The sequence below is a fragment of the Dissoconium aciculare genome (assembly GCF_010015565.1).
Source record: "Dissoconium aciculare CBS 342.82 unplaced genomic scaffold K489scaffold_20, whole genome shotgun sequence".
Lineage (NCBI taxonomy): Eukaryota > Fungi > Ascomycota > Dothideomycetes > Mycosphaerellales > Dissoconiaceae > Dissoconium > Dissoconium aciculare.
In genome coordinates this window covers 1-18,314 of record NW_022984970.1, presented here as the reverse complement: position 1 = coordinate 18,314, position 18,314 = coordinate 1, and the positions used below count along the sequence as shown (strand labels likewise).

The 18,314-nt window shown below is 53.0% G+C and overlaps 6 protein-coding genes across 6 annotated transcripts; 2 read left to right on the top strand and 4 right to left on the bottom strand.

Annotated features, from left to right (window-relative positions):
* Positions 1-4,144: 4,144 nt before the first annotated feature.
* On the bottom strand, positions 4,145-5,029 carry K489DRAFT_385012 (uncharacterized protein). The gene is made up of 2 exons (XM_033605994.1): positions 4,341-5,029; positions 4,145-4,278 (listed from the first exon to the last, which is right to left on the bottom strand). Exon 1 carries the CDS (start codon positions 4,931-4,933, stop codon positions 4,352-4,354), a length of 582 nt encoding a protein of 193 aa, XP_033455265.1. The 5' UTR covers positions 4,934-5,029; the 3' UTR covers positions 4,145-4,278; positions 4,341-4,351.
* A 1,836-nt stretch (positions 5,030-6,865) lies between these two features.
* K489DRAFT_385010 (purine and uridine phosphorylase) lies at positions 6,866-8,402 on the bottom strand. Its single transcript, XM_033605993.1, has one exon. The coding sequence runs from the start codon at positions 8,157-8,159 to the stop codon at positions 7,011-7,013; it is 1,149 nt and encodes a 382-aa protein (XP_033455264.1). The 5' UTR covers positions 8,160-8,402; the 3' UTR covers positions 6,866-7,010.
* Positions 8,403-10,044: 1,642 nt separating this feature from the next.
* On the top strand, positions 10,045-12,150 carry K489DRAFT_413858 (WD40 repeat-like protein; the record flags this gene model as incomplete). The annotated part of the gene is made up of 2 exons (XM_033608094.1): positions 10,045-11,382; positions 11,437-12,150. 2 exons carry the CDS (start codon positions 10,045-10,047, stop codon positions 12,148-12,150), a joined length of 2,052 nt encoding a protein of 683 aa, XP_033455263.1.
* A 2,606-nt stretch (positions 12,151-14,756) lies between these two features.
* K489DRAFT_127327 (uncharacterized protein) lies at positions 14,757-15,733 on the bottom strand. The gene has a single exon (XM_033599016.1). The coding sequence runs from the start codon at positions 15,596-15,598 to the stop codon at positions 14,810-14,812; it is 789 nt and encodes a 262-aa protein (XP_033455262.1). The 5' UTR covers positions 15,599-15,733; the 3' UTR covers positions 14,757-14,809.
* Positions 15,734-15,916: 183 nt separating this feature from the next.
* Positions 15,917-16,378, top strand: K489DRAFT_405134 (acetyl-CoA synthetase-like protein; the record flags this gene model as incomplete). Its single annotated transcript, XM_033607146.1, has 1 exon — positions 15,917-16,378. The coding sequence occupies one exon, from the start codon at positions 15,917-15,919 to the stop codon at positions 16,376-16,378; it is 462 nt and encodes a 153-aa protein (XP_033455261.1).
* Positions 16,379-18,023: 1,645 nt separating this feature from the next.
* K489DRAFT_292282 (uncharacterized protein) lies at positions 18,024-18,299 on the bottom strand (the record flags this gene model as incomplete). Its single annotated transcript, XM_033600215.1, has 1 exon — positions 18,024-18,299. A coding segment is annotated over one exon (276 nt), but the record flags the coding sequence as incomplete, so codon positions are not given.
* Between the last annotated feature and the right edge of the window lie 15 nt (positions 18,300-18,314).

Here is an 18,314-nt window from a genome sequence, read left to right as displayed (position 1 = left end):
AACAATCCAGGAACAGCCACGACCGGGTTCCTGGGAACGGCTCCACGACCCGGACAAGTCAAGGTTCCAAAACCTGACCTGTTCTACGGAGACAGAGCCAAGTTTGACAATTGGGCTCTTCAAGTCGACCTGTACCTTCGATTCAACCCGGCCCCTACCAACGAAGATGCAGCCTTGCTCGCTGCTATGTACCTCAGAGGCCGCGCCGAACAATGGGTCAAGAAGTTTGTTAAGCAGAAGTTCGAAGGAACCGAGACAAGCGGTATCCTCGATTCCTGGGTTCAATTCCGCCAAGCATGCGAACAGATGTTCGGGAACACTACCGAAGTAACCGACGCTGCTCGAATGATCCAACTCCAGAGGCAGACAGGATCGGTTCGCGACTATGCCGCCAAGTTCATGGAGTTCGCCGTCGTCCTCGACTGGAACGATGCAGCACTTCTGGAGATGTACCGCAAAGGACTCCGAAACGATGTCAAAGACGAACTCATGAGATACGGAGGACGAATCGAGACCCTAGGACAAATGGTTGAAGCAACCAGCACTATCGGAGACCAGCTGTACGAACGACACTTGGAACGCAAGTACGATGACAAGACAGTGCGTGTTCCAGCGTTCCGAGTCGCTCCAAACATCGGACGATTCCGGGCAAGACCCCGCGACCCTGACGCAATGGAGATCGACAATCTCCAAAAGCGATCAGTTAATAATAGCAAGAAGATGACCTGTTATGCCTGCGGTAAACAAGGTCATATCTCTAAAGACTGCCGCGCTAAGAACAAGGTCCATCGCGGAACGATTAATAACATTCAAAAGGACGTGACCTGCTATGCATGCGGTAAGCAAGGACACTACTCTAAGGAATGCCCCAACAAGGAACGACGCCAGTTCAACAGTATGGAAATTGCAACGGCTAAGAAGAAGGCAAAAGAACCAGCTCATAATGAGATGAGCTGGACCGGCTGCTACGACGACTCTTGTGTGATTCACTTCATAGACAAGAGCGGAGCCGGATGGTTTCCGAAGAAACCTAAGAACAAGAGAAAGGTTAGCATTCGTGACCACCCGGAAATCCCAATCCGAGAGGGACTACCAAAACGATACCAGAGCCTAGCGCCTGGATACGTAAAGATCTATAAGGAAGATCCGAAAGAGCTCAACAGCACGACGGCCACCGGACTAGGAGTCTTTCAGACCCTAGTAGAAATCAATGGACAAGCCACTATGGCCCTCGTGGATACAGGAGCAAGCGCTAGCTTCATTTCGGAAGAACTAGTAAAGACGCTCGGGATCGCTACCCAGAGCAAGAAGAACAAGTATCAATTGACGGCAATTGATGGAGGAGATCTCCCGACGGTAGACCGCGAGACGGCACCAGTCACGTTGAAAATCAGCCAGCTGCAGCAGGAAACACGATTCGACGTCCTCACCCGCACGAGGCACGACGTCGTACTCGGTTACCCATGGTTGATGAAAACCTGCCCAACGATCGACTGGCAGAAGCGGACACTCGAATTCAGAGCGAGCGAGCCGAAACGGCAGAACGGGAAGGTTCTGGCTAACACACAACATATACGGCCTGCGGAGGCACGAGCGGATGATGCGACGACGGTCGACATCCTACTAGAATACCAACAGTGGAAGTTTCTGTTCACGGAGGGGAGCTACATGAAAAAGCTTCCCCCACACCGACCCTGGGACCACGAGATCAAGCTCGAACCAGGCACGACACCACCATTCATGCGACTTAGGCACAAATCAGAAGATCACATCAAGGCAGAAAAGTCATGGCTCGATGACATGCTGGCGAAAGGATGGGTCAGACCCTCCAAATCCCCGGCAGGAGCACCGTGCCTCGCAGTAGCAAAGAAAAACGGTAAGATGAGGATCGTTACGGACTATCGACGACTCAACGAGATTACTGTCAAGGACCGCTACCCTTTACCTAACATTGGCGAACTACACGATCGCCTGAACGGAGCAAAATGGTTCACCAAGATCGACCTGAGAGACGCATTCTACTCCATCCGAATGAAAGAAGGCGAAGAATGGAAGACGGCGTTCATTACGTCGAGAGGACTTCACGAGTTCCTCGTTATGCCTATGGGACTTACGAACGCCCCGGCAACGCAGCAACGTTGCATCAACGATCTGCTCCGGGACCTCCTCGACGTCACCGTTGTCGCTTACGTGGATGATATCCTCATCTTCACGAAGGGCAGCAAGGAACAGCACGTCAAAGACGTTCAGGAAGTCTTCAAACGACTCTCCGAGTCAGACTTCAGGACCGCGCCAGAAAAATGCGAATTCCACAGGACAGAAGTCGAGTTCTTGGGGAACATCATCAGCATTGAGGGATTCAGGCCTGATCCCAAGAAAACGAAGTCAATTACAGACTGGCCGACACCGACCACGGTCAAAGAGGTTCAAGCATTCCTAGGACTCGCGAACTACAACCGAAAGTTCATCCAAGGATTCTCATCAATTGCAGCGCCTCTCACCACGCTTACGAAGAAGGATCGACTATACGAATGGACTGAGGCATGCCAGAAGGCATTTGACACCGTCAAACAACGGATGGCAGACGCAGGAGAACTCAAGATGTTCGACCCCGAGCTGCCGGTCCAGGTTGAGACAGACGCTTCAGACCTGGCTATCGGCGCATGCCTGACGCAAGAGCACAATGGCAACCGAATGCCGATCGCATATTACTCAAGGAAAATGAGCCCAGCAGAACAAAACTACGACATCCACGATAAAGAATTGCTTGCAGTCGTGGACGCCTTATAGCAATGGCGGATCTACGTGGCAAGTGCGCCTGATTGCACGGTTTTTACTGATCACAAGAACCTACTCACGTTCACTACCACGAAGGAGCTCAACCGCCGGCAGGTCCGGTGGGCTGAGCACCTTGGACAGTACAAGTTCAAAATCTGCTATACGCCGGGCAAAGACAACGGCCGAGCTGACGCTCTGAGCCGAAGAACCGACTACATGAAAGACAAAGCACTATTCAACCAGGCCATCCTGAGGCGAAACTCAGATGGGAGCCTTTCACCGAATGTACACGAAATCAACGCGATCATCAGCATCGCAGAAGACACAGAGGAGCGGTATCCTGCGAATGAAAAGGTCAGGATACCCCCAGACCTCGAATGCGACATAATCTCGCGATACCACGACGACGCAGTCAGCGGACACGCAGGCATCGAAAAGACGCTCGAGCAGCTGCGGCGCCGATACACCTTTCCAAAGATGAAAGAAAAGGTGACACAATACATCAAGAAATGCAACTTATGCAAACAAAACAAGAATGAAAGACATGCAGCCTATGGCACAATACAGTTCTCAAAGCCACCAGAGCAGCCATGGCAAGAAATCACTATGGATTTTATTACAGACCTGCCAGAATCAGCAGACAAATCAAGCGGAAAATGCTACAATAGCATCATGGTCGTAGTTGACAGGCTGACAAAATACAACCACTACCTGCCATACAGAAAAGACTTCACAGCGGAGCAAACTGCAACTACACTGATTGACAGAGTCTTCAGGATCCATGGCTTCCCTAGGAAGATTGTGACAGACAGAGACAAGCTCTTCACATCCAACCTTTGGAAGACATTTGTTGCTAAGGTTGGAACCAAACATGCCATGTCTACAGCATTTCACCCACAAACAGATGGACAGACTGAGAGGTCAAACCAGACCTTGGAAGCCTACCTCAGGCATTTTGTCAACTACTAGCAAGATGACTGGATGACATACCTTCCCATGGCTCAACTTGCAATCAACAATCAGATGTCATCTACAACACACCAGACCCCATTCTGGGCGAACCATGGAAGGCACCCAGACCTGTGGCAGGCAGAGCTGCCCAGCATTGAAGCAGCATCTGGCATTGAGATTGCTAGAAAGCTGCAAAATGCCTACAAAGACATGACAACATCTATCACAAAGATGCAGTCAAGAGTGGAAAGCAAGGAGTCCACATTCAAGAAGAATCCTCAGCTAAAGGAGGGGGATAGAGTCTATGTGCTCACAAAAAACTTTGGCACAAAGAGACCATCCAAAAAGCTTGACCACGTCAAAGTCGGACCCTTCTTGATCATTCGACAGACCGGACCAGTCAACTACAGAGTTGCACTGCCATCAGACACCAGAAAACATCAGACATTCCATGTCTCTCAGCTTGAACCAGCTGACCCAGAAACGCCATTACAAGAAACCTTCCACCAGGAAAACTTTGAAGAAGATGTCTTCGAAGTTGAAAAAATACTGAAACAAGAAGGTCAGCGATACTTGATCAAATGGAAAGGGTACCCAGACAGCGAAAATACCTGGGAACCACTCAAGAACCTGACGAACTGCCGGCTACTGCTCCAGAGCTTCCATCAAGAACAGGCCAAGGAGGCGCAGAACCGAGGTTCTCGAAAAAGGCATCGTCAAGCCCGTCGGTAGCGGCCCAGGTGAAAGGCGACAAGGACATCGAGGAACCACTAAGCGAAGAGGAGCCAGCAGGCAGCACCGCCTCCAGGGAAAAGACCTCCTCAACCTCCGCCTCCTGCGCTTCGCGCTCCCCTACCGAAATCGCAGTAGCGGCCCGACGATCCACGAGGGCCAACTGCTTCATCAAACGCTGCTCCTTAGCGATGGCCAGGGACGTAGCCTCCCGAGCTTCGGCAAGGCGAGACAACAACACCTCCCGAGCGGATTTCAGCTTCGACCACTCCGCTTCAGTGACCCGGACGTCGCAAACCGAGTTGTGACGATTGCAGTGGTTGCAGCGACCGCTGCTTGTGTGCACCAGACAGGTGCGTTTGTGCTTCCGGCATTCAGAACAAGCGACAGGCATTTCGGAGCCAACCAGGTCGATTTTGTCTGCGAGTTCCTTGCGACGATCAGTGCTGCTCAACCTCGGTTGTTTCGGCATAACGACGTTAAAGGAAGGAAGCAGAAAGCGACATACTTCTCGATGGAACTTCGAAAGTAGAAGAGGAGGGTAGTGTTACGATCCCGTGACACGGCACAGCAGAAGACAGAAGGGAACGACGACAGCCAGTCGTTAGAGGACAAGGACATACGGCCACGAGCGTCAAACCGTCACGTGACTAGTGCCTAAGGCAGAGAGGGTGCTCTGTGATCTGAAGGATCAAGGTGCAGAGCAGCAGAGCATCTGCTCTGTAAGATCTGAGGATCCAAGCACAGAGCAACAGAGCAACTACATATTCCCTTTGTATCTAACTTACATATATAGGTAGGACGAATGGACCTTATGTCTGTTCGTGTTGAACTCATGTTACCAACTTACCCATTGGAATACAAAGCCCCTTCTCATATCCCTGTTGCACCACTTATTCTCAAGAAGCCACCTCGAGTAAACCGCCTTTGGCAGTTGACCCGTAACAGTAGATCAAGACGATTAATGACTGTTTGCGCGTCTGTACGGACTATCGCTGTTGCCTCAAAGGCCTTTCGACAGTTCTCTTTCGTAAACACGTCGAAAAACGCGTCCTTAAAGGCTGGAAGGAAGTTCTCTTTGTTGATATAGAAGACGCGATTCCGTGCCAAGCCTCTGACACGCTCAGAGTATCTGCTCTTTAGCGGTAAGAAACATACTACGTCGAGAGGCTGAAGGATGTGAGACGAATGTGAAGGCATACACAAGGTAAGAATCTTGTTCTCGAGGCAATAGTCCTTGAAACCTTGGTTCAAATGGCTCTCATAGCCGTCGAGAATGAGTAGCCTATACCCTGCCACTTAACGCGTCTTTGTATACGTGTCAAAATGCTTTAACCACTCTAAACCAAGGTCGTTATTGGTCCAGCCGTTCTTAGAGACCGAGATCCTCCAATCTGAAGGGATATCAGCCTCTCCATACCACGCAGAGATGTGGACGCGCCCTTTGTAGATGATAAAGGGTGGGATTGCATAGCCTGCGGCGCAAATGCTCTGTATCACTGTTACCTATTCGCGATTACCTGGTTGAACTAGTGTCGGTCTTTTTCGTCTGTCTGAACCTGTAACAACTTTCATTGTTCCAATAATACCTATCTGGAAGCCTGTTTCATCGAAGTTGTGAATATCATCATCATGGACACTATACTTGGCTTTTGTGTCCACAACTAGCTTCAACCACGCGTTGATAACCTCTGGGTCTTCTTGGAGGACTCTCTGACGATCCTTTGCTCGACTGAATGCCATCTTTAGCTTCTCTGAACGTGTAACAAACCTCTTAGGCCAGCATTTGCCGACTGGCCCTTCTCCTCGTATAGCTAGCAGTTTGTTGGCCATATCTGCTACTTCAGATAGTAGGGGCGCAAATCCTCGCGAGTCAAGGTCAAGGATATATTGCTCAAGCGTCCCCTCTTCTGTTGGCGTCAGGTTCTAACGATTTGGTACTATAGTCGCGCGAGAGCTGGTTCCTGTAAGTCTAGTAGAGAGTTTCTGATGATGGACATTAAAAGCTGCAGCTGCGCTTCGTTGGCTCCGAAAATGACCAGATCTATAGGCATTGATAGCAAGCTCGATTCTGCCTTCTTGATTATCTGATAACATGTCTTATTGTTGAGATATTGTAAAGGAAAGATGTTGTTTACAATGCCAAGGAAAAGTGGCCGGCTCGATGATATGGCCGGCTCGATAATCATTTACGTTACTCCTTCTATAAGAGTAACCTTATATAGCTGTTACTACCGCTTTACTACAGTACTTGAGTAAAAAGCCTTCCCTCTAACTAGTACATGTATTTACTTGTCTAGAAGAAAATCAACAACAATGTATACATTAATACGTACTTTAGCTACGTTTACTACCTAAATAGCATTTACCTTTTCAATGTTTAATTCAAGTTATTATTTAGTATGTACGCGTCGATAGATAATGTATCGGATTGTTATCTTAGCTTAGTAGAAAAGTATAGCAGATGTATAGGGACATCTCGTACCGACCTTTTGGTATAATACAGGTCGACGCTTAACAGACTCCTCGCACGTGTTAATATCAACTAATTAGAAGGAGAAATTTTGCCCGCCGGTAAACGTTTGATTGCCGGTAACTTGATTCATGACCTGAGTATTGTCGTAATTGTTCCAGGTATTACTTGCCTTGTTCGCTTCTAGTCTTTGTATAGCTTCCTTCAAGGCCGGATCGTAAGGCTCAGCTACGCCGCACTGCCGGACCTCATCTACGGGCATGTACTTGAAGAGCTCTCGAGCGTACGCGGCCGCAGTCGCCGCAGCATATCCATGCCACTTGTCGTTCTTGTGGGAGTCGCAGTAATCCGACACACCACGGATCACGAGGCATGGGAAATCGTTGGTTGCACCCGCAGCTTCCATCTCAAAGCAGATGACATTGTTTGTTTTGGCAAGTGCATCTCGCTCAACACTATTACGTAGTACTTTCTCTCCCGCCGCGATATTGCCACGATGCACGACGAAACGATCGAAATCATCTTCATCCTCTTCGTCGCTGTCATCGTTATTTGCTCCGCGATCGACTCGCATGCTGGGCTCGCAGCTGCATTTCTGACATAACAAAGTTTTGTCGGCGTGAAGATAGTCGGCTCGGTACAGATGATCTTTATCGGGGCCTGGATGCTTGTACTTCCGGAGGTCGCGAAGCGAGGTATTGATGAGCTGGAGATTTGCCTTGAGTGGATCCTCGACAAAATGCTTTCGCTTAGCGGACATCAGCTGTGCTGCGTTAAGCAGCACTTTGGGCGGAGGCGCAAGGGATCCTGTCCGTTCGAATACTCCGTTCGCTTGTGCTTTGCCATAATCGTACTGGATGACGCCAGAATCTGTGCCAGTAGGCTTGCTAACTATGACATGCCCGAGCCTGATCCAGCCTTCACTGGTCTTGATCGGTACGCCGCCTCCTATGCCGACAAGAAGCCCAAATCGGAGCTGTTTGAACGTGTTCCGCATCTGAGTGATAACAGTAGCGGCTGAGGCATTGCCTGCCGAGTCCAGACTAGCGATTACGACATTGTGACCCGCAATGTTTCCAAGCTGGTAAGCATTGTAGTCGACTAAAGATTGTGTAAGACGCGGGTGTTCAACGTCTAGCATTGCTATAGCAGCGACCTGCTCGACCTCGATAGGAGAGATCCATGCTACTGTGTAGTCGTCGTGCGACAAAGTCTTGGTCGCCATTTGGAGCGTGTAGGTGTAAGAGACCTAGAGTGACGTACTATGCTCGTGCCCTAGAGTTATCTGCATAGACCGGCAATCTCAGCTTCGTCTACAACTCGAAGCGGTGGGGCTGCAGAGCCAGCCTTCCTCTTCATGAATTGATGAGGGTTAGGGTTAAGAGTAATGAGATGAACGCGGAAGAAAGGTAAATGAAAAACTGATGAGTACAAGAGTCCTAAAGCTTCGGGTGTTGTTCCGACAAAGCTTTTTCGTCGTGAAGGCTCATCAGGGACTGGTTTGTTTGTACAGTATATATCACCAGGCACCCGCGCGATTTCTGGTCACGCGCATTAGTGCCTATCTGCAAGGTTCCTTGCTTCCTCACTACTATGCTTCACTTGGCTCCGCTCTCAGTTGAGTCAGAACCCCCGACCGGCCCCGATCCCCCTTAAACACTCCCTATCACAACTTAAACTCTTTCCGACCAACTTTGCTATGGCGACCGCGCCGCCGTTCCCATCCGATCGTCGGCGAATCGGGTCGGACGGGCGTGCAGGGAGGCAGGTTTGGACGTTCCTTGCCCGACCTGGACCGTTGGCGACAGCGCGGTTACCAAACGGCCCGCGAGGGGACCGGGCGCGTGCGTCGAAGCCGTGACGGGCAGGGCGGACGGGTCGGCCTCGCTCGCATTTCGGAGGAACAATCAACTAGGACTTTCAGCAACCTGAGCACGCGCAACATCACACCCGTCTCGTCCGTGTTGTACACGTTCTCCTACAGCACCGTTGCGTGCTCGAGAATGCCGAGGCTGGCTGTGTAGGTGAGTTGGCAGCTAGAGGCGCTGCTGTAGGTGGTGGCGCAGCATTCAACATACGGGGGGCATGCACGAGTGGCCTTACACTATAAACGGCGCCTCCAGCTGAGCGAGCCCGCCTACAACGACTCAGCCATCATGTACAGCCCGACCAATCGCAGAGCCGAGATTCGCGGATTCGCCGAACAAAAGGCACATTCAGCTAGGTGCGCGCGGAAAAGCATGAGGTCATGTTCGGCAATCTGCGATTTCGGCAGGCCTAATTCACTTTGCTACCAAACGGGTTCGAAGCATATACGGCATAGGTACTAACAATTTTGCACCAGTCGGGCTTGCCCGAATCTTTCTAATATTAGAGGGCGCTGCAAACTTTCGCACACGTTCTGTAGCTATAACGATTTGGCCCGCGCTGCCCTAGAGGCGGAGATTACAGAACGAAATCCAGCCATAGTAGACTACGACCACGCGGGGTGGAGGGGACAGCGCTGCTAAGCGGGCGCAAAGTCTCTTGGAACGCTTCCCGCAATTATTCCAGACATACACACCTACAACGACATCCACCGAAGAGGCAGGTCTACTTCTGTTTTATTCTATTATACGTACATATCAGATGGATCGCTTGTCCTAATAGCGGGCAAGTTTGCAACATCTCCTCGGATTTAGCGACATTTCTACACGACCTTAGCGGCACAAAATCATGAGCGACGACGACGCGGTCGCTGCGCTTGGCCGCTTAAACGTGTCCAATTCCGCTAGCCGCATTGTCAACCAGACAGGCCAGCAGACAATCCATAGCGGCCAATCTATTCACCTGTACACACATCTGCGACATGTTATACGTGGTTGCGGCTGACGATTGCGCACAGTGGCAACATCCATTCTGCCGACGAGATACATCAGCTGTGTCTTACAGCGCTCCAATGTCCCCCGGATCCTTTCAAGACCAAGAGCCGCTTGAAGGAAAGCAAGGACAAATTGGTGCAAGAGGCGATCACATGGGTGCTCCAGGACTCGAGATATCAGCAATAGTTGACTGGGAATGAAATTTGTCTGCTATGGGTCCGTGGCGGCGCCGGCAAAGGAAAGACTATGATGAGTATCGGCCTGATCGAACAACTGATCATCTTGTCGAAAGTATCAGATCATGGCTCCTCGGTGGTAACGTACTTCTTTTGTCAAAATGCCGACTACCGACTGAACACGGTGGAAGCCATTCTCAAAGGACTGATACTGCGCCTCTACGAAGCACGAGAGGAGACCCGACCAGTCTTGCGAGAGCTATGGGATGACGAACACCAGCGACCGTTCGCCAAGATCGCACCATTGCGCGAGCTTTGGGACATGTTTGAAGCTATGATGAATAAGTGTCACTGTCGCATTTACATTGTGGTCGATGCGTTGGACGAATGCACGAAGGCGGGAATGTCGGATTTGCTGCGGCTAATCGTGCGGAACGGACTAGACTCGCCGTCCAAGATGAAGTGGTTGCTCACGAGCCGACCGTTAGCAGAAGCCGACCGAATGCTGCTCGCTAGCCATGAGCAGTTGCAACTCAGTCTGGATCTTGAGTCCGCTCGTGTAGCCACCGCGGTGGACAGTTACATCGTCCAGAAGCTTAATAAACTCAATCGTATGCATGACTATGGGACGGATCTTCGAGAGCGTTTACAAGCTCGCTTGTCGGCGAAAGCGGAAGGTACTTTCCTCTGGGTCAGTCTGGTGTGCAAGCAGCTCGAAGCCGTGCCTGCTAGTCACGCATTCCAAACCATCGAACGATTAGCCAATAGGCTGGATGCCGTGTATCTCAAAGCGTTGAACGAGATTCGTCGTGAGGATTCTACAGGGAAGTGTAGACGGCTTCTTAAAGTCATGGCCCTCGCCTTTCGGCCTTTGACCTTGCAAGAGATCAACGGCATAGCTGGGCTTCCTTATGCGGACATGATTAATCACGCGACTATCGGGCGGTGCACCTCCTTTGTTCGAATGCAGGATCAGAAGGTCGAATTCGTACATCAATCCGCACGAGATTACTTCCTGTTGGCTAGGGCAGACCCGTCCAACGACGCCCTCGGGTCGTATGGACACCGACATATTGCTCTTAGCGCGCTAAGACTCTTACGCAGCCGATTGAAGGTCAATCTATTAGATCTACCGTGGCCGCAAACATCGTCCACCACAGCGCAAGCAATAACTCGGAGCAAGATCGACGGCCCTGCTCTAGAGCTCGAATATGCCGCATCATTCTGGGCACAGCACTCGTGCAATACTGATACGTCAGACAAAGGCATCATCCCTGAAGTGCGCAGTGCAACGGCAGATTTCCTGTCTAGCAGGTTCCTCGAGTGGCTGGAATGTTTGAGTTGGCTAGGGAATTTGAAAAGTGGCGCAGAGACATTGAGGCTCATATGTAAGCCGGCCAAAGAACTGCAGGTATGTTACAAAGTCCTGTATCATTGAAGGACTTCCTACTAACGAAGCAGAAAGCCCGAATACGATGGGCGACTCTTGCCGCTTGCCCTAGATAGTCTTCGAGTACTGCTACGACATTTCCAGGCAATTTCGACATCGCCTCTCGAAGCGTACGGCGCTGCGCTTGTGTTTTCTCCCGAATCCAGTATTATCAAAAGAAGCAATACCGCGAAGAGACCAGCGTGGTTAGTGCAAGTGCCTCGGATAGAGGAAGCTTGGTCGCCGCTGTTACAGACGTTGACCGGCCACTCGAGCTGGGTCAGGGCGGTGGCGTTCTCGCCGGACGGCAGCCAGATCGCATCGGGCTCGTGGGACAAGACGGTTCGAGTGTGGGATGCGGCGACGGGCGAGCATTGGAAGACGCTGACCGGCCACTCGATCCCTGTCGCGGCCGTGGCGTTCTCGCCGGACGGCAGCCAGATCGCATCGGGCTCGTGGGACGAGACGGTTCGAATGTGGGATGCGGCGACGGGCGAGCATCGGAAGACGCTGACCGGCCACTCGGGCTATGTTATGGCCGTGGCGTTCTCGCCGGACGGCAGGCAGATCGCATCGGGCTCGCAGGACAAGACGGTGCGAGTGTGGGATGCGGCGACGGGCCAGCATCGGAAGACGCTGACCGGCCACTCAGAACTGGTCACGGCCGTAGCGTTCTCGCCGGACGGCAGGCAGATCGTATCGGGCTCGGAAGACACGACGGTGCGAGTGTGGGATGCGGCGACGGGCTAGCATCGGAAGACGCTGACCGGCCACTTAGGTGTGGTTACGGCCGTAGCGTTCTCGCCGGACGGCAGGCAGATCGTATCGGGCTCGTGGGACGAGACGGTACGAGTGTGGGCTGTGAATCCAGAATTGTCGCAAGGACCAACACAAACTACGCCTGACTAGAAGAGCAAACTACGGAATCTACGGCACAACGTCAACGGGATTGTTAGATCTCGAGACTATAGGCGCACTACAGCTTTGGAAGTTGTCGATACAGCCGGTGTTGTTAAGCGAATCTACTACTCGACTCGTGGACTCTCCCTTATTACGAATCTCGGATTAGTGAGGCTAAGCAGGGCCGAAGAGATCAACCGCAATTTGAAGCCCGCTTTGAGTATTCTTACATTTCGTAAGGGTGGGATTTTTTATCAGGATTTGATGGTTTTGTGTCTACAAGGATATGATATGTCTGAATTCGCCGTACAAGACGACCGTATTGCGGTCGGCTGTACCGATGGGTCACTACTAGCCTTTGAGATCGATTGTGCATATTTAGAAGCGCAGGCTGACCATCTGGGCACTACTGAGGATGATACCGAGGATTGAAAAGACTAGCTATTAGTAGCATTGCTCACTAGATTACTATCTTGATTCTCAAAGAAATAATCTCCCTTCAGCTTTTCCTGTACGTCACTTACCGAAGCGTCTGTAAACAACGCTCGTTTGTCTGTAGTACATCGGTCCTCGTATGCGCGTTTCGCGTCGTCCCGTGGCTCGATCAGAGCGATCTGGCTGAGGTCCTACCACGGAGGCTGCACCTATGCCGGATCCGTCTCAATCGGCTCACGGCTCAGAGTTTGGAGTATGCTGTACTTTCGTATCGGGCATCGGAATGGCGTCAGGCGGCATGGGCTTTGGATAGCCTATCGGGCGGCCGTCCTCGCGGGATTGTCTGCTTCTAGTACGAGGACTTTTACTACTTGAGTCGTGACCTTTCTCTCGAGCCTAGTGTATGTCGGCTCCAAACACGCTTCGGCTTCGAGCACCTGCCTGCCGCAGTCTGGAAGGCGCGAAGGATGAGCTGGGCTCCCACCTTCTGTACTCTGTCAAGCTGTTAGGCGCGTTCGATCGTGCCGCGTTTCCCTGGATAGAACCAGGTCGACACTGCGTAGTCGAGCCCCGGTAGCACGCATGCCTGATATAGCTGACGCATCTGCTTCGGCCGGAGGCCCTTCACCGCCGTCAGTGCAGTGCACCGTCCCAGCGTTTTGGCCGTGATTTTCGAGACGTGCGTCGTTATGTCGAGTTGGCTATCGGGCGTCACTCCCAGCGCTTTAGCTAAGAAGTCCTGCGATTTGACGTCCGTGCTGCTGAACGTGAGACTGTCTGTAGGCTGTCCGCTCCTCCCTCGGGCATCTGTGGGCGTCTAAAAGCGGGTAAAGCCTGTCTTTCCCGCCTCAAAGGTCGCGCCACTCTCTCTTGCCCATTGCTCCGCCTTGGGGGATAATGGTGTTCTGGATCCTCTGGGTGTTCTCTTCGACCGCCTTGCCCGCCACTCATGCGTTGAAGTCGTCCACGAACCCCTACCACCATTCCTCACTCTACTCTGCCCTGAGTCGAGTCAGCCCCCCCGACCTGCTCCGATCCCCCGACTGGTGATCGCTTCTGCTTCCACGCAACGACGCAGCGCGACCCGGGCCATCGGATGATGATGATGATGATGATGAGCCGCGGGAAAGCGATCCTCATCGTCTGCCTATTCGGAGGCGAATGAGTGAGGAGCAGAGGATTGTGTGTCCTTGACCGCACGTAGGAGGGCGGCCGTTTAGAACGGACGTCTCTAGACGGTGCGTGTGAAGGCCGCCGCGGCTTCTATCTCGTTGGGGTCATCGGCCCTCTTTTGCTCTCACTCATGCTCCTGCTCCTGCTCCTGCTCCTGCTCTTTCTCCTCCTTCAACTCCTCGTCCTTCTTCAACTTCAACTTCGCGCACATGTACAGACAGGATTCCGGAAGCCTGTCAAGGTATCCTACGGCCTGCTTTATTCAGCACCACTATAGAGCACAACAAGTCTAGGGATTGGATTTTAGCGACATGCAATGTAGGGCTGTCACGGCATCTGCCTACAGATACAGAGTATGCAGTCGCTGACGGTGTGCAGTCTCGGCGGGTGCGATCGACACGCCGCCTACGCCTCGCGCAGCTGAAGGAGGGGGGGAACGGCCGCCGGAGAGACTTCAATAGATACGGTAATCACTCGTGGACAGAGTATGTCCAGCGCACTTCGCGTTCGATCGACATCGAGGTTGCTCCCTACATCTTCTCTCCTGCCAGTTCTTTTCACGCTTGCGGGCGCAAGCCACTTCTCTTTTCGTCGCTTCAGCACATGGCTGGATTTGTCCCGCTGCGACGGCGGCGTTGTGGTTCCGTACTGGCCCTTGGCTCGGCAGAAGCGATAGAGAGTGGTAGAATTGGGTGTGATCGGCGGGCAGGGTTAGGGCGCATCTCCGGCAACCACGAGGCAGAGATGCGAAAACTCCGCGGAAGGGGCGCGATCCATTCCGTGATGGAAGTGTGAAGTATGGGGACCGACCACGGAAGCTATCGAGCCCTGGAGGTCTACAGTCGCGTTGCTGCGGCGACTGTAAGGAAGACCAGGCAGAACTCCGATCCCAGAACTTACATTAGCCCAAGGACCAAGAGAACAGGTTTGCAATAGAGGGACGGATCAGGATACTAAACTTTGCGACAAGCGGCGTCCTAAGAATGGCATCTCCGTGTACAGAAAAAAGCCGGAGCGCAATATTGCGTCGCTTCAGCTTTGCGAGCCCTATACAACGTTCACGTACAGCACATGCCGGCGAGTCTCTTTTTGGCAAGGCATCCATGGATAGCGGACAACCGGACGACACGACCTTGTCTTTTTGTGCCGAAGAGCGTGACACATATATAACACAACTCCAATGACTGCCGCCTCCATCTTCGCCATCTTCGCCGCAGGAGGCGTCAGCGTCGCTGTGAACCATCGTCTCCCTCCAAAAGATGGAGACTACATCTTGACCCATGCCGGCGTCGACTGCGTCGTCGTGGATCGAGGGTTCATTCCGCTTATGCATGTTGTTTTCCGCCAGGATAGTCCGCACATTCTGCTCCTCGAGGAAGCTGACGCTAGTGCCGCGGAAGCAAGTCCTCCATTCGATAGGACGAGCGAACGGGGTTGCACCTACGATTGAAAGTATGGCTCTCGAGCCTATCCGCAGGCGGGCGTCGAGGACGAGCACGACGTAGTTGCTCTGGCCTACAGCTCTGGGACGACGACACCTCCGAAAGGTGTGCAGTTCACACAGTGCTTTGCCTGGTGCCGATCGTTGCGGATCGCTGTGATATCTTTGGACGCTGCCGGTAGATCCCAAGGATGCGCCGTGAGTGGAGCCGCCGGCAGATGGCTGACTACCAGTAAATAGATGTCCCATGCCACGGAGTGGACGAGTTCCCTGTACCGTCAACGCCGTGCGCGGCACGCATTAATGCTTGCGAAAGATCGATCACAAGCACATCTGGCAGCTTCTTCAGACAGAATTCACCAGTCACTATAATGCTGCCCCGACCGTGAACACATTGTAGTGCGCGAATGCGAGCGCCTCGCAACTCAGCTGTGAGAGTTTCCACATTCACATCCCACGAGCAGAGCGTGCGCTGATCTTCCGATCAAGACCACGCCTGTCCACTGTCTACGTCTCTGGAATGAACGAGACTTACGACCCCATCGCCACGGATCATCAACTGCCAGCATGGAAGGACCCGCCGGTCGCAGAGAGGTACAGTCACATGGCACATCATGGTTGTGGCTTCCTCTCTTCGTTGCTCGTTCTAGTGATGAGACCGAGCCTGGACGGCCGCATCCTCGGCGTCGGAGAAGTCTGTTCCAAACAGGCAACATCTGCATCCCGGGCTACCACAAGGACCCCGCAGCCACCGCGAAGCTGTTCCGCGGCGGCGTCCTCTACTCCGGCGACCTCGCCGGGCAGCACCCCGACGGATCTGTACAGATCCTCGACCACAAGAAAGACTTCATCGTCTTCGGCGGCGAAGACGTCTCCTCGGTCGCCCTCGAGACCGCCCTCACCCGCCACCCCGCCATCCTCGAGGTCGCCTGCGATGTTGTCACGCATACCATCTACGGCGCAGTCCCCAAGGCGTACGTCAAGCTCCGGAGCCGTCAACCACCACCACCACCTCCGTTACTATCATGAGAAGAGGCAACGGCGACGGCGGCGGCGACGGCGGCGGCGACGGAAGACGGCATCACGGTCCCTCGCTGATGGAATAGGTACGTACCCAGGCGGGCGGGTCGCGTTTCATGATGCCGAGAACCTTTGAAATCCCCGCCGAGCTGCCCAAGACGAGGACCGACAAGGTCTGCGAGGACATCTACCCTATTGTGCGCACACGCACTGTCGGTACCCGCCTTGCATATGTACATATATATGTATATGGACAGTACACAAAGCCTACTCCTGCGCACACTCGAGATCAAACGCACGGCGCGCCTCATCTCGTTAATGCTTCGACCGGCACATTTCCAGGTCTACACATGGTTCAAATACTCTATTAACACGCGTAGTCTGTGCATCCCCGACTCACTACCATACAAACCATAGAGGGAGATTCACAACGCAACAAACCCTGTCGCCTATGCAACCCTAGGGATCCAAGACCCTCGCCCCCGAGTCGGATCACCACGATTAGCGATACGCCCCCAACTAACGATGAGCAGTCCCTATCCTTCTGGCGGTTTATGCTCACGACCGTGGGCATTCACGGCGCAGTTCGACTCGCTGGGTGAGTCTTTTGCGAATCGACGGTTCTGTTTTTCCTCCCTCGAGGAGCGCGCCCCCGAATGCTGCTGGACTCGAGGCCTCGCCGCGCCGCCGCAGTTGATGTGGGCTAATACGCCAGCACCCATCTCCTGACGAAGTGCGCCTTCCAGCTCTCCTTCGGGAAGCTGCATTCCACCCCGTCGACTAGGGCCGTCTTCCTCGCCGCCTTGGCGGATTCCTCTGCAGCGCTCATCGTCGCCTACGCGCGATAGCAGCCGGTTCATTTGCGGGCTCGTCTCTCACTACCGCGAAGATGGTGCCGCTAGCAAAGGGGCCCCTGTATATCGCGCTCGTAGGCTCCATGTATAGCATCGCTTCTATCGTAGGCCCGGCGGCGCCTTCACCGTTCAAGCCGCGTAGCGATAACCCCCATCCCTATGTGCCGGAAGCCCTGCGTGCCGGAATCGCAGCTGGCGTACAACCCAGAACTCGACTATGTGATCGAGACGATCTCGACGAATTTAGCATTTCATGCATTAGTAACACGCAGAGTGCAGCCTAGTCTCCCGCTGAGTGCAACCTAGTCTCCCGCTGAGTCTATTCCGCACGCCTGCACCGCCGAATCTGCAAGGGTCGTCGCGATATGGCGCCTGAAAAGGTATGACTGGTTTACGCATATATACCGCGATTTCGGCCAAGATCATCGTAGGACGCGTCTGTACATCTGTGGCGCCCTCTAAACTCGCTGGTGTACAAATGACGCAATAGGCTTCACTTCCGACAGGTGTAGCGACCGCTCGTAGGCGACAAATGATACAATATCAAAACAGAGAAAGATAAAGTCTATCGCTTTCCATATGCAGCATATACGTAACAAAGGTAAGACACCACTCCCTAATTACTTCTTAGCGGCCTTTTTTTAGTCGAAGTGCAATATCCGTTTCTATCGTGACCTGCGACCAACTTTCCTTCCGGCTGCACTAGGGTCGAAGGAGGCTTCTACGATTCTCTGACTCCGGCTACTTGGATCCCCGTCAGGTTGAGTAATATTGGTCGATGTCTGCTCTAGTCTTGCTTGTCTGAGATCGTGCAGCTGGTGTACAGTGCGCTCGGTGTCGGGATGAGATATGCCAAGGACTCGTTGATACGCATCTACTGCTGGCAGGAGAAGCTCTTCTGCTTCTGTCCAGCGTTTCTGATCAGTGTAGGTCCCCGCCAAGTTGGCCATGCTCGTCAGCGTGTAGGGATGCTCCGCCCCAAGCACCGTCTTCGAAGTCTCCATCACCCGCACCTCCAGCTGCTCCGCCTCGCCCCATCGCCCCTGGTTGCGGTACGTCGACGCGAGGTTGGCCATGCTCGTCAGCGTGTC